General features: G+C 29.5%; 2 protein-coding genes across 2 annotated transcripts in view; one reads left to right on the top strand and one right to left on the bottom strand.

Annotated features, from left to right (window-relative positions):
* Positions 1-539: 539 nt before the first annotated feature.
* Positions 540-3,647, bottom strand: LOC126905468 (uncharacterized). The gene is made up of 3 exons (XM_050685192.1): positions 3,596-3,647; positions 2,771-2,939; positions 540-991 (listed from the first exon to the last, which is right to left on the bottom strand). Exons 1-3 carry the CDS (start codon positions 3,632-3,634, stop codon positions 621-623), a joined length of 579 nt encoding a protein of 192 aa, XP_050541149.1. The 5' UTR covers positions 3,635-3,647; the 3' UTR covers positions 540-620.
* An 8,261-nt stretch (positions 3,648-11,908) lies between these two features.
* LOC126905464 (mucin-17) overlaps positions 11,909-24,296 on the top strand; it is a 59,542-nt gene continuing 47,154 nt past the window's right edge. Inside the window, exon 1 of the mRNA XM_050685184.1 lies at positions 11,909-12,509. Coding sequence (XP_050541141.1) covers positions 12,416-12,509 — 94 coding nt within the window. The 5' untranslated portion in view covers positions 11,909-12,415. The remainder of the gene's footprint in view (positions 12,510-24,296) is intronic.

The following is a 24,296-nucleotide window of genomic DNA, read 5'->3' as shown; positions in this document are numbered from 1 at the left end:
CTTAACGATCCTTACAAAGTTCCATATGACTTCCATTGTAAAATATAGTGCTGAAAGTCCCCTTCCGTCAGATAGTTAACACTCGCTATTGATTTCATCACTTTTACAATTTCAAATCTTGTCCCCCATAGTACCAATTCGAAATTTGGAAATAAAACAAATTCGCAGGGATAAGGTCGACTAAGTAGATGTTCCAACAAAGTGATACCATATTTTGCAAAAAACGTCCTTACAGACAAAACAAAATGAGTTGGTACATTGTCTTAGTAAAGCATCCATAATTTGATCAGAAAAAGATTAATATGGTTATTTAATAGCAACACCTCGTATCTNGAGTTGGTACATTGTCTTAGTAAAGCATCCATAATTTGATCAGAAAAAGATTAATATGGTTATTTAATAGCAACACCTCGTATTTATACACCTCGTTATTAATATATATTTTTTTTTACCAAAAAAAGAACTATTTTTGATGACGAACTTAGTTTGTGTAGTTCTTGTGCGTTGGCACAATTATATATTCCTATCACACGGTCCTGTACGAATATTTCGTTCTAATCAGTATTAATAAATAATCGTAAGTGTTATTTATTTTTTAAGTTATTTTTTCATTAAATTTTTTATTTATCCTTTAAATTTTTAGGCTTATTTATTTTAACTTTTTTGGCAGCTTTTTTTGATTTAGCTAAATTTTCATTTTTTTTTGGCGCTGTTGCTTTCGACTTAGCCTTAACATGGCGACTTTCATTTTCAAAAACATCCAACTTTTGTTTTACAAAATTTTGGAGTTTAGTAACGTCATATAAACCTTCGTATATTATGGGACTGCCATTCAAAAATAGCATTATCGTAGGAAGTTTATCAATTCCGAACGTTAGTCCAATGTCGAAATCAACAGTGCAGTCTACTGCAGATACAATACAACGTGCTTTATCCATTTCAGATGCAAAAATAGCATACAGCTTTTTGACTTCCACACAAGCGTTGCACCCTAAAAACAAAAATAAAGCTTATGGACTAAATAGTTTATTTTAATTAAAAAAATAGAATAAAAAAAGGACTAATTTTTTAATTAATACTTTATAAACTTGTCTGCGAAAAATTATATGCTAAATTGTTTTAATTTATAAGTATTTCTCCCTCTTATGCAATTTACTTAAATTACGCTTAGACAATTTAGTTCGAAGTGATAAATTATTTCATTCGATTCCAAAAAATATTGGAAACGTAATAATTTGTCAAATTGTTAATGATATATTATTTTCTTAAATCATACTTAACTAACGAGATAACAAACCGTATGGATAAGACTAATACATAGTTTGTTAAAATAATTGCTGGAGGGAGGGCGCAATTTATGAGGAATAAAGAGACTAACATCAATCAACTCTCTTAATCGTGAGAATTATACAACCATGTAGTTTTGTAAGCATTCTACTTAATTAATATTTTTTAAACAATCTATCCAATAAAAGCAATAAAATCGAGGTAATTTACATTTTTTCAGGTTTGAAAATTTCTAATACAAATTATACATGGCGCCTCCTTCATTATCCAATCATTTGAGATAAATAACGACTTCTATATTTTAAACCGAGTGTAATATTGCAAAACTATGATTTTTTTAAGAAAGTATTAAAGAATACTCATGACTATATGGGACTATATATTTTTTTCCCCATTCACTTTATATGTTTTTGACATTTTAAATTTTAATCAACATCTGTTTTTAATTTAATAAGATTTTTACGCCCAATACAATAATCCGAGACGTGTTGTCTTAAACACGTAGATGATTGATCTAGTAACTTGACACGTTTCGCTTTTATTTATTTTCAATGAACCAGTAACACATATAAGCATGTAATCTGTTTTATATCTACTTGAGAGCTAAATCCGTTTAAAACCATGATTGAAATTTTCATTATCAAATGTGACAATTTAGGAACGTGCTTCTTAATAAATACTCGTACAACAATTTACCACACTCGTTTGTTACTCGAAAAAATAATTCAATTGACAATTTAGAAATATCTATATACACTCATGTAACAGAGGAAATATATAGAATAAGTGAATTGTGAATAGGTCAATAACGTCGAGCAAATTCAATCAAATTGAAAAATTATTTTTATTATGACCTAAATAAATCATAAATAATTTTATTTATGTATTGGATGTGGTTTTGAATACCAATGCAATATTTCATCTTACTATATAATGAACATTATTTATTGAATTATAAAATGATCAGAATATCACTAAAAAAGTCTTAAGATAGAAAAAAGCTAATATTTTGTATTGTATAATAGTTGTTTAAATTGCTATTTTTAAATTAATAATTATATAATTATTAGAGGATAAAGTATCCTGGGCCGCATATGAACAATTATCAATAAATTATATCAATTTACTCTAATTATTAGTAAATTGAAAAAACACTAAACATCTCTTATATATTTTAGAATCTAAACGATTTGTTGATAATGAGTCATCTTTACCCCATCATGCTTCATTTTGACCCGGATTACTCTATAGAAATATCACAATCTGTGGTTTATTTTTTATGAGATGTAAATTACATCCACATTATATGTGATTCACACATGTTATCGTTTCCGTAACTCAGATTTCTATTTTAGATATCGTACATACTTATTTCTGTATTTTAGTATATTTTTCATATTTTTGTGATATACAGTTCATTAGAGATCGAATGATTTACAAAGACAAAACAACTGCATACATCAATAAATTTTCGCGAACTTACATTTTGCATGAAAAAGAATCATAACTGAATGATTAGTATAAATAACTTCAAAGACATTTTTGTCGTCCAGAGGAAGAACATTATTTCCATAAGGCACATCCTCCCAGCCGGTTACGTTGGTAGCCTTTTGTACGGCCTGCACAAATTTCAAAAAACTACTATGTAATATCTGTAAATAAAGTTAATCTTAATAAATTATTTGTATAAAAGTATTTTTGTGTATAATTAATTTAAAAATACTTTCCATGTATCTAAATATATAATCTTTGTGTTTAGCCTAAAATTTTTATTAAGCAAGTTAATTTGTTACGTACAAATTGTTGATTTAAAAATAATTTCAATTTTAATTTAAAATTACAGTAATCCACTTAATTAAAACGCTTAATATATAACTAATAGCTTTAGAATTTTGTTTTGCTAAAAAAAATCTCGTATTAGAAATTAAAAAGTTAAAGTTACTATATCAATTATAAGCATTCATTCATTGCTAATAATAGTTCGTACCATCTTAAATCGTAAACATATTATCAATATATGTAAAACTTTCACTTATTTGTAACTATTTAAATATTACACATTTAAGAATAATGTTAGGTAATTTTTATAAAATATATGTATTTTAAGATGCAAATAATTATAGGACACAGTATTACTGGTGTACAGTTGATATACACTCGAACCATACAGACCAATAATTAATTCGAAAATAAATGTAAATGTAGTATTATCTTTTTACGAAAAGATAATGAATAATAATTACTGATAGTTATTGTGTCTATTTAAATGAAACATTATTAATAATCACCGTATGTTTAAAAAACTTACCTTCTCTTTGCTTGAAAAACTAGAAGTTTTTGAAGACATCAAATTAATGATATAAATTTGAAGTATGTTTAGTTCGTCATTGAAAAAAAAAACAAATGAACTGTTTTGGTCGAATATACATTTTGTCACCTAAGTAACATTAAACAAAATTATTATTTGTAACTTGGATAACAACCCGTTCTCCTCTATTTCATCGAAGAAAAAATGCTCCATTTGGCAGTTTATTTTTTTAGCAATTATATAGATTTTCACTATTAATGTCAACAAAAAAAAAATAGCAATATTACAGTCTATTAATCATAAATACTAACCGTGATTATTTTAAGTGAGTAGCATTTAATATTAAATTATTCGCGTCTATACTGTAAATTGTGTCCATTGATTATTAACATTTTTTTTTAACGTTTTTTTCTTAAATATATTTATGAGTATTGCACTTCTATAGATGTATCAGTTTGGATTAACCATTAACAGTTAACCTAAATGAATTAAATTTCTACATAAAAGTTAATATAAAGTGGTGGTTAGCTATAACCAAGATTTAGCATAAATGAAAATAGAAACTTTAATCTGTTTTGGATATGAGCTACGAATTACAATAGGCACCATTTGAATCATTTTTTAAACAATTGCATTACTATGAATTTGATTGGAAACTAAAACTAATCATGAAAATATGTTGTTTTGTTATTATAGACATTCCAAACAATTCACTTAATGTATTCTTGTGGTCTATTCTACATGAAACGAGATATTAATATTCGCATACTGTGTATCCTAAAGTATTATATTTTATTTTTCAATTTAATGCACTATCTTCTTATGAATAACGTATTATAACTTATTTAAGTTCGGTTAGTTATTTTTTATAATAATTATAGTTGTATTATGGTTTTGATGAATTATAAAATAAATTTTAAGCAGTAGTTGTTTAATAAAAAAAATATTTATCCCATTATTCTACCTTGCTTTTATATCACCATAGAAAAGGGAGTCTTTATTTAAGTCTAAATAGCTCAAATCAGTGACGTATCAAAAATGTGAAAACAATTAGTTCCAATGTTATCTGTCTATAATTTCTCAATGCATAAACATTTAATGTAATAAATAAATTTCATTTGTAGCAATAAAGTTAAAGTAAAACAATTGTATTTGTACGAATTTATCTTAATACTAATGTAATAATTATACAAAATACAGATATGTTGAGTTTTTAGTACAAATTTTAGTATAATTAAAGAAAACAATACAAACTTCGAGTATTCCATCCTGAAACTAGTACAATCCGTGGAACAATATTAATTACTTTAATTGTTCGTTTAAACTGCACAGTTAAAACTATTAGAAAGTTTTGTAAGTGAGCCAAATAATCATTTGCAACATTTTCCGATTACTGCTATTAAAACCAATGATTGATAATGTTAAAATTTTTACTCATACCGAATCATAAAAAAAATTTATCCATAGTAATCATATGTCGTTTCTTAACACTAGCACATTTGTAACAATTAAATAATTACTCCATTTCCCCTGAATTCTTAATATTACCATCATCACTGTAAATCCTGTACAATTAAAAATGTACATATATACTGACTTTCCACAACACCATCGCAACGTGTAAGTGAAATTTCCCACCGTTAAATGAAGTAGGTTGGTCGCCATCAGTATTATTAAAATACTATTTTAATGATATTCCACACTGTCGTTGTTAAAAGTTATTTGGACACCGTAGAAATACGATCTACATGGCCATGTCAATAAGGTACCACATAATTATTCGTTAAATACAAATGATTGATGGCATGAGTTATAAATCAATTATTTCTGGGAAACGATCCTTGTTATTTGCAATATACATTTAACATCACATCATTATAACTTTTAGACAGAGAAGTAATCTCGTAAATGGAAATAAGAACTTCATAATAAGTCGAAAAAAGAGCCCATTACTATTTAAAATTGTAATTTTTTCTAAATAGAATAACTTAATACGGTTTTAATAAAATTTACGATATAACAATAAATATTTTAACTATACTTTATTAAAAATTTTATAATAAAGTAAATGTGTCTATTATCTTTATAAATGTTTTAAAACTAAAATAGAAAAAAAAATCCTAACAGAGAAGTCTAAATTGACATAAAAGTAATATATTGTTTGTCCTATTTAAAATATCTAACATTTTAAAACGTTCAATGGCTTTATTAAAAAGTAAAAATGTTTCTAATATCAATCGGGTAGTTTCAAAATAGTTAGAGCGTGTAAAATAAATGTTTGTATCTACATATAATAATAATCTTTTATTTTATTTCAAACGAATGATGTCAATATCTATATATTTTTTAATAAAAAATAATAAGAATAAAGAATTGTTAAAGTAATAAATAATGTTAAAGTTATTTTAACGTCATAGACGCATGAGATCAGTGTTGCGACTATTGTATTGTTTTTTTTATATATTATCTTCTTAAATCTATTCACCCAGAGTTCTTACTTTATAAATACTATATCCGCAAATATTGAAATCGGATTTAAAAATTTCTTTATTCTTATTGTAAATGTACGTTAGAAAAATGTATTATTTAAAGCTCTGTTATAATACGTTAAGTGTATGTTTGAATTATTTTGGGGAAACGAATACACTTCATAAATGTTAAGAAGTCGAAAGAAAACGCATATTCAGTGTATATAAACTGATTCCTGTTAATTAAAAAATAATAGTAAGAACTATAATATAAAAATAGTGACCTAAATGTATGCATATAAGAATAGACAATATAAAACCGTGGGAATGAATATGACTTCTTATAAACAGCGCAAATCATCAATTATATGGAATGTTTTTAATTGACAGACAGACTGAACATATAGTTTAATGAATAAATCAGTCATATTTCACGGATTAATGGCTTCTTTATTGTCACAAATGAAATTATATAAATATAAGACACTTAGTAAATAATTATAAACGTCTCTGTAGGATAATTTAACTTTTTGATTTTAAAACAGATGTGACTGAAACTTCTTAACAACGAGGTAATTTCAAAAGTATAATTAATTTTGTGTTCAAATACTATAAAACGTGTATTTTAGTTTATACTTTATAAGATAAAAGCTAAGTAAACTTAAACAATCAACTAAAATATAGTTCCTCAAAAATACCGTGATTTTATTGACGTCAGGGAAGAATAATTTTTTTTAATGAAAAATTGCATTATACATAGTATATTTTAATGTATAATTTGTTAAAAATGAATCTATATAAGAAAAAATTATTAGACTTGATTAAAAAATCACAATATTTCCAATGATATAAAACGTCACTAAATAGATCTATTTTTCATACAGGCAGTGTTGTACCAAGTAATAAAATAATAACCTTTAAAATTAATTGTTTACATCAACAATTTAATACCACTATAAAATAATTTATATAGATAATGTTGAGAAGTAAACGCATCACCTTCAATTCTCAAGTGTTAATTTCTCAACAATAAAATACAAAACAAAAAAATCCCATCATTGATGGACCTTGTGTTAAATGTTTTGTGGAGCGGAGAAGTATTTAATGCATATTTTTTCCCCTTCTCTTTTCATTAGTCATGAATTGTTGAATTTTTTTCTTTTGTTAATTCAAACATAATTGTATGTATACTCTAATTAGAAGATCAAGCAATGGATCCTTTTAGATCGCGGGAACGACATCCCTATAGTTATACTAGAGGGGGTAAAAACACGTGTCATTGATAATATAACCGGTCATTTCCAGTTTTTGGGACTAGTAGGCATGGGCATACCTGTTTAAATACTCTAAATTGAATCCCCAATCTCTATACTAAGTGAGAGACTTGTCAACGAGGTAGTATACCGAAAGGTGAATTTGACATTTGGGAACTTTTGACACCAGGCGCATCATAGAGTATATAGCCTTACCACCGTACCGAGTACTGCTGTGGGGACTTACTCGGGTTCTTGTAGGAACAGGATGAATATACCGCAAGGGACAACCTTGAAAATCAGGTATTCAATTAAGGAAAACTTATAAGAATAAGAATGAAAACAACGAGGAACCATAGGAAAATATTGGATAATTTAATACCTTAGTGATGCATATAATGATAAACCACACTAACAGTGGGACCCTTTATAATATATCATATATCAGTAAAAACTAAAAGTCAACAAGCAGAAGAAGACTCAAAACTATCTTATGAAAATAGGGATTTAATTAAAGAAAATCTGTACGAACAAGAGTGTTAAAACATAAAAGTTAGTAAATTACACTTTGGTGATAAACTGATTTTTATCATAAAATTCAGTATGGAATTTGCACAATGGACTATAAGTTCTGAGTACATGGACAGTATTATTCCTACACTTCTTATAACTATAACTAAGCAAAACTGAATATTTTAAAAAATAACATTATATTTAATAAAATCTTTATTGATATTGATCCTATAAATATTTTATTAGTACAAAAATGAAAAATGTGCAGGATTATAAGTATAATTTATTCAACAAAAACTTTGTTGTTATGACAAAAAATAGTTTTATTAAAATAATATTTTGTTAAACCAGTATTTTTTTTTTATTTTCTTAATAAATTAAAGTAATGGCATAAGAGTATATTTGTTCATATAATTTATTGTATGATATAGTAAATAATTACAAATTATCACCTTTAAACTAAATGTATAAGAAATTAAATGCACGTTGATTGTTTAATGAAGTTTATATAAAAGTAATAATTTTATTATAATAGTACTACACCATATGTGACTAAAAATCTTACTCAAGTAAAATCAATAAAAACTATTGATATATCTTTCATATATTTTGAAAAAATTAAACGAAAAAAAATGAATATCACTTTTTTTTAATTATTTAAAAATTAGGATATTTTAGCTTTTGATACACGAGGATCTAGAGATAAAAGGCATTAAAAAATATATGATTTTTTGATTATTAGCTTCAATCAAAGTATAAAATATTTTTTAATGTGGAAATGAGAACCATCAATTATAAAAAAGCCATATTTTTTTTTAGAAGATAGGATTTTATTTTTAAAAATTCTAAAGAATTCTTAAATTATAAGAACCATCACGAAATATTTATAATAAAATCATTTTTAATAAAATATAATTAGATAAAACATTAGTTTCAATTGATCAAATATTTAATTAAATAAACAATTTGTTATTAATAAAATTTTATAATTATTATTTATCAAACTCGCGTCACTTATAAGCAATCCAGTTCATTGGTATTTATAGTAGTCCAGCGATTTATTTTAATTTGAAAAGATAAATTAATTCTTAAATATTTTCAATTCTTTGAAGTTTCATAAGCTATTACAATCTCAAATTATCAAAATATTGTGTTTCCGATAAAATTAAGATTATTCAGATTAACGTTTGAAGCAAATTTTGAAAAATATCTTTATGACTAAAAACAATGAGTTTTGGTAAGTATAATCTTAATAAATCAAAATAAATATGTTAAAATATATTTACAGACTCGATGTAAAGTTAAAATATTTTGTGATAACTAATCTTTAGAATTTTCTGTTGAAAATTTTGTCTTAAGAATAGTTTTATTTGAATACAGAATTTTTAACAATTAGTGGGTCATTTATTTATTGAACCGCCTCAAACAGTGAGCTTATAAAATGTAGATAACGAATAAACCTGGTTACCTTTGTCAACCATTTTATAACGCGGTGTATTAGAATCGACACAAATCAGTTACTTTTATTACAATTTACAAAATTGAATTAAATTAGTGAGTTTTTTTAAGTTCACTTCAATGTCGAGGAAAACCATTACAAATGAAATTGTACATAAATGTTTGGTAATCAAATACAGTTTTTGAATGCAGTAATTACTTATTAACAAAAGGTAAGTAATAAGTTATTAATAAATTATGAAGTTACATATATTATAGATTATTGTCCATCGTCTAGGCTGAATAATGTATTCATATTTAAATATATATGAATGTATAGACATACACCTAATATAATGACATAACATAATATATTATGTTATGCTATTTATTTATAATATATCCATAAGATATTCTAGATTGACATTCAATTGTCGACTAACCATTTTTGAAATTTTAAGATTTAAAAGTTATTAATTGAAAAAATCAAACCAGCTGTGCAAAAATGTTGCTCATATGTATGTGCCATCAAAGCGCAGTTAAATATTTTAGATTGGAATGATTAACTGGGGAATTCCAAAATATTTTGAGGTGACCTAATTGAGATGTTCTTTACTACAATGAAATTAATTTTATAAATGTATTGATTTAGTAACTTTTACGCCTACTACTTATGATTTTCTAAAAAAATGATATAAGTAAATATTTTATTCATAGAAGTGATTATATAACTTATTTTATAATATTATTATCATTATAATAAGTGATATTTTATTGCTTGTATTAATAGAAGTGAATAGAAAAAATTTATGAATCGAAAAATGTACATTAATATTCTTTTTTAGTCCATATTAATAAAACAATTCTCTAAAGCTTTAGAGAGGCAAATTTTCTAAAATCCTAATTGTATTTATAGATATAAAAGAAACTTAAATATTAATACTTGAATAATAAAATAATTCAATTTATTTAAACTTGTTTATTTTAAAATATTGGCTGTTAAAAAGGGTATTTTTTTTTTTTACAACCGTTAAGTTGCTTAATACCATTGGTATATCCTAGGGAAATTTAAGTGCAGTGGTTTCCCATTGCCTTCTGCACTGGGAACATTGTGCTTTTTCGCCACTGTAGAAGCGCACGCTTGGTCACCCATCCGTTCACCTATGGCGGTTGGTGCAGCTTAACACTAGTTTTGTCAACAACTAGTGTGATCATCGCGCCACACCACGCCCAAGGGTATCAAACTCAAAATTTTTCGAAATAAAAAAATTATAGGCAAGCACGTAGTAGGCCTCATCCAACATGTGTATTTCCCAAAGGATCGTTGCCGATAGAATATTACTTTATTCAAAAATAGAAGAAAATTAGGATTTTCTTATGTGTTTATTATATAGTCTACATTATGAGATAAATTTCAAACTTAAAATAAAATATATTTATGTAACTACATTTTATTTTTTTTTAATTTACATACATATTTAAAAAAATATTACATTAACATTAAGAAATTTTACATTTCTCATTAATTAATGGTTAAACAACTTTTGTAGAAATAATTAGCCATCTTTAAAAATTCTTGTCTGTAACTATGACCTACTTTAATATTTTGATTAGTGTATAGTTTTTAGTGTAATTAGTGAATATTATTTTCAAATTAATGAATTAATATTCACAAAATTAAATTAGTTGTAATAACTTGTTTAATCAAATATTTTGTATTTATCATAAAATATATTTTTGAGTCTGTTATGAATTTGAAAAAATTAAATAAATTTACATTTTGCAATCACAAATTGCTAACATACGTATGTTAAAAAGAGAATATTAATATAATCTAAAAGACATAAATTTTTCAGTTTTAAAAAAATACGTTTTATATTGGATTAGTACTCCAATGAAAGTTACAATATATCAAAGTATCAGTCTTAAATAAATAAATTTGCAATTATTTGTAGCATTACACTCTTTCTTACTAAATGAATTATGTCTTACAATTAATTTTATTACTATTTTCTTTGGATTGACAGTAATATTTACAGCGTTTTTGAAAATGTTTCTGGAAACAAGTTGCATTATTCATTTTCGATTGAACTATAATATTATGCATATAACGGAAATGCACATGCATGCAATAGATTGTTTTATTTTATGTATTTTCACGCACGTTCGTTATTAACTCTTGTGTTATTTTCCTTTTTACATTTATGGGTACTGGTTGTTGATCGTGTTGTTTTACGACTAAAGTTGTCTCAAAGTGATTCCCGGAGATGACTCGGCCGGTTATTAGGTCTCCAGGTCTGCAACTATGGGATATTCTTCCGGTTATATTAACCACATTAGGATAGGTTATATTAGGCCTATGTGATTTGTACACGTCATGCGTGTATATGAGACTACTGCAGGTCAACTGTTGGTCACCGCGGTTCCAAATATGCGCAGACCTCCTCCACCACTTGAGTAGAGGTCAACAAGCAGTACAAGCGGCACGATAGTTTAATTAATAAAAGCGGACGTTGACAACAGAAAAGTCCGGCACGGCGTTTACAATAATGGAATTATATTGTATATGTTTTTCCCTTCTCCGACCATGTCCGTCTGGCTGCATCTGATGCGTTCGCTGTGTGTACAGTACTTCTCGGCCGTAGTAGTTGTAGCAGTTATAGTAGTCGCATAGTAGAATAGTAATAGTAGCCGAAGAAGAAGTAAAAGAGACGAAGAAGGAAACGTGGTGAAAGATCTGTGTACGCGCGCGGTGGATTGAGGTTAACCTCATTCGTTCGTTGGCACAGACCGCGACATCATGTCCGAATCGCGCGAGTGAATCAACTTGCTGTGTGATTTCGCATTTCTATCGGCGGCGATAATAGAAACACTACCGACTAGTAATTATCGTTTCAATTGATTTTTTAAAAGATTATTTACATTTTGCGTTTATTGTGCGGATAACACACTCTTAACGGGTTTGATTATTTTCATTCTTGTGCGTATAAGTGTGCGAATTAAAATGTGCAATTGGCTATAGTACAAAATGAAGTTTGTCGTCTCGACGGATTATGATCGTGTGATAAATTGTCTATTGTTTTTTTAAGTTTTAATTGCATCAGGTTATAAGTCCTATATAGCAACAGTAACAGACAACTACGAAAAAAATGTCTACGAGGCGCAAGAAGCTCTTGCCTGCCAGAACCATAGCCCTTTTATTGGCTACCATATTCTTATTCGACTGCTTAGTTTTTAGTTCAGGTGAGTAATAACCTTGAAATAATTTGTAATTCAAATTTTTTTTAAATAATTGGGAACATCACCCAAAACATTTTTTGACTACGAACAAAAATAAATTAAGAAATAAAAATTAGAAAACTAAAAATAAAAATTTTTTTTTAAAATTATTAATTTAATAATCACATTATGGTTAGCAAAAGTTTGATTATTTTAACGAGTTTCGACATTGATTTAGCAAAAGTTGTTCAAAACATTTTTTAGGCACCAATTATAACATTTCAATAACACATATTTTGAATTATACTTATTGAACTTACAAAATTTTATTGTAATATATGTCTTCAACAATTTTTTGTTGTGTTAGATGTTTTTTAAATTTATTAGTAAAAAAAACATTTTTTTTTATGAATATTGTACTACTATTAAACTTGAATATAATTTTGTTGACAATTAAAATATTTTAATTTACAAATATTATTGTATATGGATAAGGTTTCGACCTCGAAATCTATAATTAACTCTATGTTACTTAACTCTAAAACATTAATTATTACATTAAAGCCGGGCGTTGAAGTCGCTGGAAGCTATTGAATTTCTATCCCAACCAATGTATTTCCTTTTATTCAGAAGTTTCATTGTATAGTTTTTTAAGACTACGAGAACGTTCATTTCGGTGTTAGTTTTATCTATTACAATTACAGATTTAATAACTACTGTTGAGGAGTCTTAATCTCTTGAGAAAGCGTTTAAGGATTATCTTGCGACATCCGATATTGAGCCATTCAACTTCCCTTTCTTTGGAAATCATAATATTTATCATTGTTCGGCGCTATTCTATTAGAACGTCAACGCCGCCAACTCGCTAAGACGCTTTATGGTAAATGATACACAAGAAGAATACAATAGGTTACAGTAAGTAGTAGCAACGAAGGTCGATTCCAAACAAATTAAATACAATGGGAGCACGGTCAACTAAAACATAGGTAAAACTGAAAAACAATACTTTCATTCGTGTTGGCCGTGTATATTTTTAACATAATAATATAATAGAACACCTTATAAAATAACGCCGCGTACATTGATTTTTTTTTATTTTTCAAAGTAGTCGTGTATTATTGCATTTTAATCGTTTGTCATCCGTCACCGTGCCATAAATATACATAGTTTTTTCGCCGATAAGTCTATCATAAGTGAATACGTACTCTATTTCTTAAATGCAATAACAATGCTGTTGTCTAAAAAAACAGTGCGCCGTCGGTGATTGTCACGTATGAAAATATAAAAAGTAAAAGTGCATTGTATTATAATAATTCGCTGGAAACGATGCAGATAATAATAATAACAATTAATCAAAACGAGAGTGTAAGCGGATCACAGTTTCGGGAAGTATTGTTGCGTCGTTACGTTTAAGTCTTCTCCACACCAAAAATCTACGACTAATCGTCTATCATCGTGCTCTGTGGTGAACAACAATAACATGTTGTTCGTAGGGCACTTTCTATGGGTATCATACATTTCGATTCAGTAAAGGAAACCTTTTTTGGTTCCAATAGAGAATGTGCCAAAGAAATAATTTTAATTTAAGAATTAAAAACAGGGACACTTATTTGAATTCCATTCGTTGGCAGAGAAAGTCATTGCGCAAAAAATATTTATACGATCCTGACGATTAAAACCAATGACTCGTTGAAAACAAAACTATCAGCCAAACCCTCAAGCCTTACATTTTAAATAATGCGCCTATATCGTCACTTATACTGCAATAGTACTATTTTATTAAAATGTATTTAATTTAAATTTGTTTTTTGTTCATCCTGAAACTTAAATAGCTGAGATAATGAGTATAAACAACAATATGCACATTTGCTATAAATGGAATGAGTAACTTTTTTTTTTTAATGCTCATTTCATAACTTATCATCAATTAATTACTTTACAGAACTTTTGTCGAGTCATTATTAACCGTTGAAAAAAATACATATTTTAAAGTATTTAATAAAAATGGTTTAGTGTCATTAAATATAGCAAGTGCTATATTTTTTATTCAACTATTTTACTATTTTTCTAATTTAAAGTAACCAAACATTTCAGAGTTATAAATGATTTTTGCAAACGAATAAATATTTTTTATCACAATATGCATAGTACATAGTGTGTATACATACTTACATTCTAGTGGATTATTTGAAAAAGAATGTGGAAATCCATTTTTTACCAATATCGTCTTAATATTATATCCAGTATAATTTGCTAAAATCTACTTAAGTAATTTATCAATTATAATTCTGGCAAAACCATTTAAACCCTAAGGGAATAGATCATCGATTTGTTGTTCTGCCAATCAATTAGGTCTTTTAGGCGAAAGTTGCTTGAAAATCATAAAAACCAGTTGAAAGTATAATACTTGAAATATTTTCGATTTATTTTAGCCGTGAATTCCTTTTACAACAAGACATGTGTGTAGTTACACGATCATTACTCTATATTCAGATTTGTCTGCGGATATAAACGATAACTATTTTGGTGATTCGATCGTGAAAATAACGTCAGAAGGGGCGAGAGGAGAAAATAATTGGCGAATGACGGACGTGGGTTACCATTCGACTTGGAAGGCGTCTGACACAATTTCTTAGGTCGGTCAAAGAGCCGGAAGCCTTCCAGCATACGACGAAAACCAGTCAAACCACACTCGGTTTTGTGCGATTGCTTTTTGCCGGCCCCATCAACATTTATTTATAAGTTTTTGTCGGCCGCAATCACTGTATGTGCGCTAATTCAGTTTATTTGTATTAAAATTTTTGCTACTTTTCACGTTTCAAAAAATCTTGAGGCTATTCAGGTTATACCGCGTATCAACCAGTCTAGCCCATCGACCGGACAATTATTTAGTATAAGAAGTTATTTTATGATTTTAATATTTTGATATTTAAAAGTTTATATTGATATTTTGAGGAACAGTATTGATATTTAAAAACCATATTAAATGAACTCTCTTGAATGAATACTACCAAACATTTAACGTTAGTAAAAAAGACTCGAACGACTGTTAATGATGTGTAACGAAAAATATTATTAACATTTTTACCAATAGAATTCTCAAATCGAGCAGTCGTAGTGAAAATAAATTATTAAAACGAATATTAACCGTTTGGTTACCAAATAGATGTAAGAAAGTTTTTTTAACGAGATAGAATGCGAGTTTAATGAAAATATAATCCTAATTACCAAGTAAATCTATGTATTACGCTGTAGTCATTGCTTCAATGAACATGATAGAAAACAATAATTATGTAATTTTGATGGGAGGAAATAAGATTAACTGATCGTATTAGTATTGACAGTAATTGTACTACTTGTGTCTGCAACTTGAATGTGAACGTAACTTGTAAGGTGACGCAATTTAATAGTCGACAAAAATAGTTATGATCTAAATTTTAAATCGGTAAAAAATAATTTTGATTCAAAGGCACAGTTTTCTTAAGTTCAAGTCCGATAAACATTTAATTTGTTTAACTTGGTCCGCATGATAAGCCAACAGGTGTCCAAAATACATTTATTAACGCTTAAGTGGTTCACAGTGTGATTTTTTTATTTATTATAAATCTATGAATCCTATTGTAGTAAATCAAACACGCGAACACCACAGATTAGGCTTATACTTCGCAGCGTGTGAGCGAAAGCCGTTGTACTATTGCTAAGAATAATTTACACGGTAAATACGTATATTTTTTAACCGGATGCCGATCAAAAATAACCGTCACCTCTACCTCGGCGACAGCAGAAAATAATATTTATATTCTTTCGCTAGAGTTCAAATGTGAAGCTTTCCGTGAGAGTTATTCATTCATTGCCTGCGTGAATATCTTCTACACGCTGGCCTTGATAAACATTGTGTTTTATGTTCTTTAATCAGAAACGCATTATGAATTTAAATAGCTCTTGAGTGACAAAATCAACAACATCAACTTACTCATAAGTTTTTTATTTATTATAATGATACGACCACTAAAAACGAAACTGTCACGAAGACCTATACAAAGTTGACAACGAGTCATTACTCCATCTGTGTCGTTTGATGAATGTATTTTCTTAATAACTTAACTTGAAAATTTTGCATAGACGAGTGGCATATTTGCATAAAAAAATTTTTCGTTTCAAGAGCACACTTAAAATAATAAAATTCATCTAACTGTAACATGAGCTGTTAAGTTTTATACTAAGAATATAATTTCTTATTATAATATTTTTTTGGTGCAATTAAACAATTCGTCAATTATAAGAGGTTAGTTGTATGAAAGTCTTTGGACGATTATGGGTACGCGATTCTTTTGTTTTAGTCACAAAACTGTTTATACTTCCTGCTCTTAGTGGTTTAGCCCGAATTCACCTACTCGTTTTATTTACTAGGGTCCTTACTATTAGCTTCCTTTCCATTTCGATGGTTTTGTCACGGTACAATTATACCATTCACACGAACGTCATGAATCACATGGACGTGTATTTGATATTCATAAAAAGAAAATATCATTTAGCTCGTGGTGTTCAATAGCTTTCAGACTTACCATAGCAAACAATAAAATACAACATTGTTTTTTGACGGGTTTTCTAAGATATCAATTTTATAACTGACAAAATATTTAGTTTATGTAATGAACGTCGTTTGAAGAGAAAACGACACGGAAACTTCTCTATTAAGACTCGTGTTATAAAAATTAAAATTAATTATTCATGATGTTTACACCACGATTTCATATTTTATATTCACTCAATAACAAAGTTACACCATCGATGTCTTTAACATAAAACCATTTCTTTGTTTTATAAAAATCAAGTGCAGTTCATTTTTACTGGATTAAGTTATATTTTCCAAACAGTAAGTCTAACAAATATTTAATTTATAACCTGTTAATTTACGTACATCATAATCTTTGACTTTAGTTCTATAGTTGCTATTAAAAAGATGTGATTGATTAAAGTGAAATTACCACCTTCAGGTCAACAACACATGCAATATTAACCTTTGACATTCAAACAACATGGTTGACTAAGATAGAGTTTGAAAGTACCTTAATGAAACGATAATTATCCCAACCGAGACTAAAGAAAATTGAATGCATCAGAAAAATTATTTGAATTTTACTTGAAAAAAATGTCCCACAAAATCGGACGAGAATACTAAATAATAATCTCGCAATATGCCAATGACGATAACATGTGTTTCCGTTCACTTTTCATTTCACTTTTCGATGACTATGATACAGGAAAGAAGACGACGGAAATAATATTATAGAGTCGAGTACAATAAACTACATCAATCACGATAATTACACTCGATGAAACTGTTCAGGTAGAATTTTTCGATAATATTCGTCTTGCACGGTCTAATGTGAAGGGAACAGATCATAAGATTCTATGTAGCTCAGTTGTTTTACATATAAGCACAATATGTGTGGCCCAAACGTGTTCACACGCTTTGGGTCTTATCTGTCGGCAGTTGCGGTGTCGGTTCTGTACAGTTGTAAGTGCGGATACAAATGCAGTGGGCGAAAAACGTGGTCGTGTTTGTAAAACTATTTTATTGAGCTTACTTTTCTAATTCCCGATTATGGAAACTCCCGGGGCTTACACAATACGGTATATTTTGGGCGAGAACCGTTACTTCAGATTTATCTTTGTCGCTAGAAAATAATTGTAAATAAAAATTACTATTTATTATGCAATTTTAATACGGATTAGCGTGTGCAACATATTGTTCAATATTTGTTTATATTATATTTGCACTCGTTACCATAGCACTTCAATGAGACATCATAAATATTAAATTATACAAGTCTTTAACAGCTACAACAAAGCAATTTCGTAAACAATTAATACAAAAAATGAAACGGTAGTTAATGAAATTGGTGTTGGATTTAAAAGTTATTTGACCAACAATTACATTATTGATAACTAAATTTACAACATTTCCGAATAAAATGTTGCGCTTACTTTGGTTTATTTTAAATAACTGTAAATATATGTGCAACGGTTTCAAGAAACTCGAAATTTAATATATTCAGTTGTTACAGTACGGTAGTTCCATATCCCATACGGTTAACCAATTTTTATGATTAAGTGTAAATGATAAAATCAACATTGTACTTAAACGTCTATGAATTATCTTCAACGAAATGTTATGCGTCTATGGCTTTATTTTAATTATATCAGATATATTCAGTGAGAAATAAATACATTAAACGAAATAGAAAAATTAAAGCAACTTAAGACTAAATAATAATTTTTTCGATTGCTTAACGTTAATGAACGTGCAATGCGCACTTAAGTATGACTGAAAAAGGTAAAAAATAGAACGTATTGGCATTGTTTTTACCCGTATTTACTGACATACCTTACAGAATAAGAAAGTGTCAACTGAAACGATACATTTATCTGCACAACACGAGATATGCCAAGTGATTTAATATTAAAGCTAAACGAGATCAACAATCTGATTCAACGGACACGATTACTATTATTACAATTGTGTTGTATCAACACATTTCGGGCGCCAAAGGTAGACACGCAGGTTTTTTAACCATTAGCAGTCTATCGTTCCCGTAAAAGGGAGGTACATACGACGTTACACAGTCAAACGATGTCGGTGGGCGAATCGCGGTGGAAAGTTAAAGGCAAAGTCACTTATGTTATTTGTTTTCTTAATCCAAATTTAGTCGATAACTACTACACTGCAGTGACAGCGATCAGACTTGCAGTGTAATGTAAATTAGATTGAAATAACCACGCCCTTTTATATAATGCCATCGTACGCTGACTTATGGACATTTTAAGATTTTTTTTTAACGTCAAAAAAGGAACGCATTACGCGATTTATATCACGACAACTGGTCGTTACGAAAATGTGTTTGGAAAAATTACCGCTGTCCGGCCACCAGCGCATTATACCGGTTCAAAAAACCATTAGCGTTACGTCCAATTAATTAGCGCAATAACGATATTATCCCAACTGTTATACAATGACCGGCGAGTCTAGTCGCAGATCGGTATTTTGCAACGCTTTAAAAAACAACACTAGATAGGAAATTGTCTTTCAACTAGACCTGTGGTGTGTACCAACAAGAAATATTTGTGTTTGCATAGTACCATTGTCTGGAGGAACAACTCGTATCCGGCTAGAATTCCAAAGGAACGGTACAGTTTTGAAATTAAGACTCTGTCTAAACAGCCAGCGACGTTAATGACAACGCAAACACAATTAACAAGTTACGCGCATCAAAACTCCTACGGTTAATCAAAACGTTGTATTACAATAACTGACCGATTGGATAACACGATTATTATATTTAAACGAACACTCGGCTGATGGAAAAAATAGAGATCGCCGTAATAATTGTTTCCATGTCCACGGGCGTCTGTTAAGCGTTAAATTAGAATGTCCAGAGGTGTTAAATAACGGCAACTTTCTTATGATCTCGGATATAATAGTTAAAACAAAAACACTCATCAACATAATAATAAGTGGTTAACAACTCAATTATTTTTTGAAAATTTGCCTTTGACAGACAGAATTAAAATGTACGTTGTAATGGAAACATATTTTTGTTTAATTTTGTCTTTTGTTCTTTAACGTTTATTGACGTTCTTTAAAGAATTTTAATGTCTTCACTGCGGGTAAATAATAATATCAAGAACTAAATAGCTATTTATATTTTTCCAACAGTTGATGAAGTTCGTGAGTAATTTTAAACATGTCGGATAATAAATAATAATTGGACCTTGATTTCGACCAGAAATTACATCCGAGTTAAGGTCGCTCCAACACAATAAGTAATAACATATCTGGAACGCCGCTCAACTTTCATTCGGATTCCATATGTGGGTGTGTGTACGGGGTAAAATCATGTACGTCGGCTGAACATATCAGTCATGTCGATGATGCCCAGTGTACATTAACGATATACGTCTCTTTCGTCATTTTTTTTTTTTTTAATGCACGTTCAGGCTCTATACCCCAAATCGTCGTATTCGGAGAAATCTCCATGTCCGTCCGCTTACACACTCTGAGAAATACAACCTGACTAATAATAATAAAAAATGAAATCAACTTGTAATGACGATCAAATTCCATTTGTTACTTTCATCGTGTGTATCTTGACCGTCATTGTCAGTCGTCCTTTCCCCCAAACGTGTAATTACGTCATCCATCATCATAATTTACCATCATTACCCTAGTACACGGGGTTTATTGTGAACGTATGCTTTTAACAATCATTAATATTTTTCCACCGTCTCAAACGGCTCTATCATAAATCGTAAAATATTTAACTGTTCGTGGTCATATAACCGTTCAAACACATTGTTGATTGCTAACAATGTTGAAGTAGTCGATAAATCAATGTAAAAAATGTATATATATTTTATTTGTTTATAAATTCAATATTAGAACATATTGTTCATTACATATTTACATATTGTCTATGTTTATTTATTTGTTTTTATTATATCTGATACCGAAATTAATTACTATATCATAGTCTTGACCGTGTCGACCTATTCGGGAGCCCTTGTGTAAAATAAATTATAATATTTTAATCAACGGGTTTTAGTCTACTAAAGAATTTTTTTTTCTTTTTTTTTTTACTAGTTTATATCAAAATGTCACCCTTTATTTTTGGCCGTCCTTGGTTTTAGAATACCTTGAACACCTAGTTAGCGTAAGCTTCATAGTAATAGTAACTCAATATAATTGGATTGTAAAAATAATTTAATATGTCGCGCCATTGTCGCAAGGCGACATTAATTTTCTTGCTTTATTAAAAATAATAGATTTGTGTGTACTGTACTCTAAATACAATTCCTTGGACAATATAGGAACACAAACAGTTTTGCTGTTATTCTAAAGCGTCTTGTTATATCTAAACTCGAATAATATTGCTATTGCAAAACCTACGAACGTGCTTCGGTATACATATATAATATTCTTCAAAAAAATATACTGTTACCGCTGAATAACTAATTAATATTACCTAAGACGTTCCAGACAAAATTTCAAGTTGTCCGATATTTAATACAATACATAATTTGAAATTTCTGCGTTTGGAATATAAAACTACATTTCGATTTCGTTGTGAATACGTTTCACAAATATTTGACAACTTTTATTAATTTCAAAAATTATATAAAACTAGATAAATATTAAAATTATTACTCATCCCCCCGGCAACGATTAATGACACATTTTTAAGTATTTCATTTCAAGAAATTCATACAATTTCGATTTAATATATTTGAACATGACTACAGTAAATTAACTCTGAGTAACCGAAGTAAAGGTGCCTTCTGTATCAGTTCCAGTATTAAGTAGTGAGTGTCTACTATTACTGAATACTGTAATCAATACAATTTTATCGATTGACTAACCACACCGGCCAATCGTACGGCAAAACTTGGACAGGCTCGATAATTTTTTTTTCATAAATCAAAGTGGTGAAAACATAACTGCCGCCTCGACGATAAGGTCAAGTACATTGAATCATCGTGATCACGATAGGTGTAAACTTTCTACCAAAGGATCGACGAAATATGAATATTATAGACGAATGAAAGCAAAAGTGACAGAGAAAGTGCCCCGACCATAGTATATTTCAATGTCAACGCCCCTTTTAAATAAAGGCATCTCGACTGGTTCTGTAATATCAATTTCTAATCATGTTGGGGGACAACGTGAACACATTCTAGTCGTGCTTTTCGAGCGCCAAAAGTGTTGAGGCGAAATTTACCGTTCCGAAAAATTCGCTAAACACATTGTATAAACCTATTATCTAGTTTATTAGACCGCCATAAAGTAACGAGCTATTAAGAAAATGTATGATATTTTACAGGCGAAAAAAAATAATAAAAACAAAAATCGAATTCAACGTGTTCAGATCGAACGTATCAATTGAGTCCGGTCCATTGATCGCCGCGAAAAATCCGACCGGACCGAAAAACGATAAAATGAAATGCACATGTTATTAGATATTATTATAATGTCAAACGTACACTTTTCAATGAGATTCTCGTACCGGAAGTAACGGTGTTTTCTGAAAAGAGTCCCTAACGCAAACGATATTATCAGTGTAACGTTACGGATTTCATAAAACTTGACGGTGTTCTGTAGATTTTATGGTGTAAGTTGTTCTGCCCGTCGATTTACCCCGAAAAAGCTTCTGCTGTACGATTTGTCAATTATTTTTCATCGCCGCAACGTTAAAAAAATGGCCGTAATTACTTTGACAGCGGCTGTCAAACAACAACGTTGGACGCATTGCAAACTAACGACGTATCGAAATGTTTACCGTCGCAATTTTCGGAGGGGTTAACAGTGCAGCGTAGATATAAAAAATATGTGAAGGAACAAAATCGGATGCCTTTATTGTCAGCCGCTCATTGCGGCAGTTGGTGTGTGTGCCGTTTTTACACACACACATTTGGTGTTTTAAAATGTTTGTTTTGTTTCCGATCTAGCCCGTGTGAATTATAAAAATTTAACTAATGCACGTTAATTAAACAACATAGGCAATGTTCCTTTAGTTATAGGTCAAGGTGCGGCGGTTAACGGTTAATTTCACTTGGCGTTTCCACTTTTACAGTCGTCATCAAATACATCGTCGTGTGCGTAGGTCATAATGCATGAAAGGTTTCCACGTGTATTTGGTAGCCCGACGTGTGGACGGAAGAGAATAATTAACCGAAATCAGTTAAACAAGGAAAACGATTTTGATCCATTGCCGGCACAATTTACTTATCGAATGTAGGGTGTGAATAATATTAACAATGGCCGACTTTGTGAACATTTACCGTAATGCAATCACCTTAGAGGGGCTGTGTTATGCGTTTTTGTGGACGAAAAACTTTTCACCTTTTTTTTTTTCAATTACTTTAAAGACAAAATGTGCAATACCGAATTTCCCTTTTAAAAAATGGATCGGCCACAATAAGGTTTTTTTAAAAAAAAACGACGTTCTCTTCTCACTCGAATAACAGCGTTGTTGATCATGGTGTGTAAATCTGTTAATCTGTCGTATCGTTCAGCGTGAAAATCGTACATTTTTTTAACGATGAATCGCAATTTTTATTCGTGAATATTATTATTTTCTTATGCACAACAGCCGTCGGCAAACACAAGATCGTACCGAAAAATAGTCTGTTTTTAGTAAACAATTCATAATAATTGCAGACTTTTGAGGTTGAACTTGTAGGGCTTGACTGGTTTTCGGGGAAATAAATATTTGTTTGTAGCTTTAAAAAAATCGATTCAATGTTACGTGATGAACAAAGAAAGTACCAACCGTATACATGTACTATAACGGCCGTCGTCGCTTTCACGTTAACAGTCCGGCTACTAATTATCATATTACGCCTAGTAAACATGGTGAACAGTATGTGCCCATCGATACCACCGCGTATCAGCTCTTTTTATTCCGCGCCGTATCACTTTCACTGCCTTTAGATGTCAGTCCGCGTTCAATCCGCTCCGCCGGACGCCATATCGGCATAGCCGTAGGGATTATTTTTTTATCAAGCGCCTCCGAAGAAAACGTGAGTAGTTTTCTCAACACACGGACCAACGAGAATAGTGATTATTAATCTGACCACCGAGTAAAAAACATACAACGGTTACGAACGCGTTCGCGGCTAAAAACGTTTGCGAGACAACACTTCCGTTTTTCCGCATCGCCATATTGATATCGCGACTTGTGCACGACGCTACAAAATTAAAAAATGCCCAAAGAGGTATTGTAGGAATATGAACTACGTTGTGCATTCCAG

The sequence above is a fragment of the Daktulosphaira vitifoliae genome, unplaced genomic scaffold, assembly GCF_025091365.1.
Source record: "Daktulosphaira vitifoliae isolate Bord-2020 unplaced genomic scaffold, ASM2509136v1 Scaffold_4, whole genome shotgun sequence".
NCBI classification, from domain to species: domain Eukaryota; kingdom Metazoa; phylum Arthropoda; class Insecta; order Hemiptera; family Phylloxeridae; genus Daktulosphaira; species Daktulosphaira vitifoliae.
Note: the sequence above shows the minus strand (reverse complement) of the source record. Positions and strands in the feature narration are given on the sequence as shown.

Bases quoted from the DNA above. Each gene is read 5' to 3' on its own strand.
- LOC126905468 (XM_050685192.1), bottom strand. From the start codon at position 3,634: ATGTCTTCAAAAACTTCTAGTTTTTCAAGCAAAGAGAAG. The intron at 2,940-3,595 runs GTAAGTTTTTTA...CTTTATTTACAG, and splicing joins GTTTTTCAAGCAAAGAGAAG to ATATTACATAGTAGTTTTTT. The intron at 992-2,770 runs GTAAGTTCGCGA...TTTTGTTTTTAG, and splicing joins GATTCTTTTTCATGCAAAAT to GGTGCAACGCTTGTGTGGAA.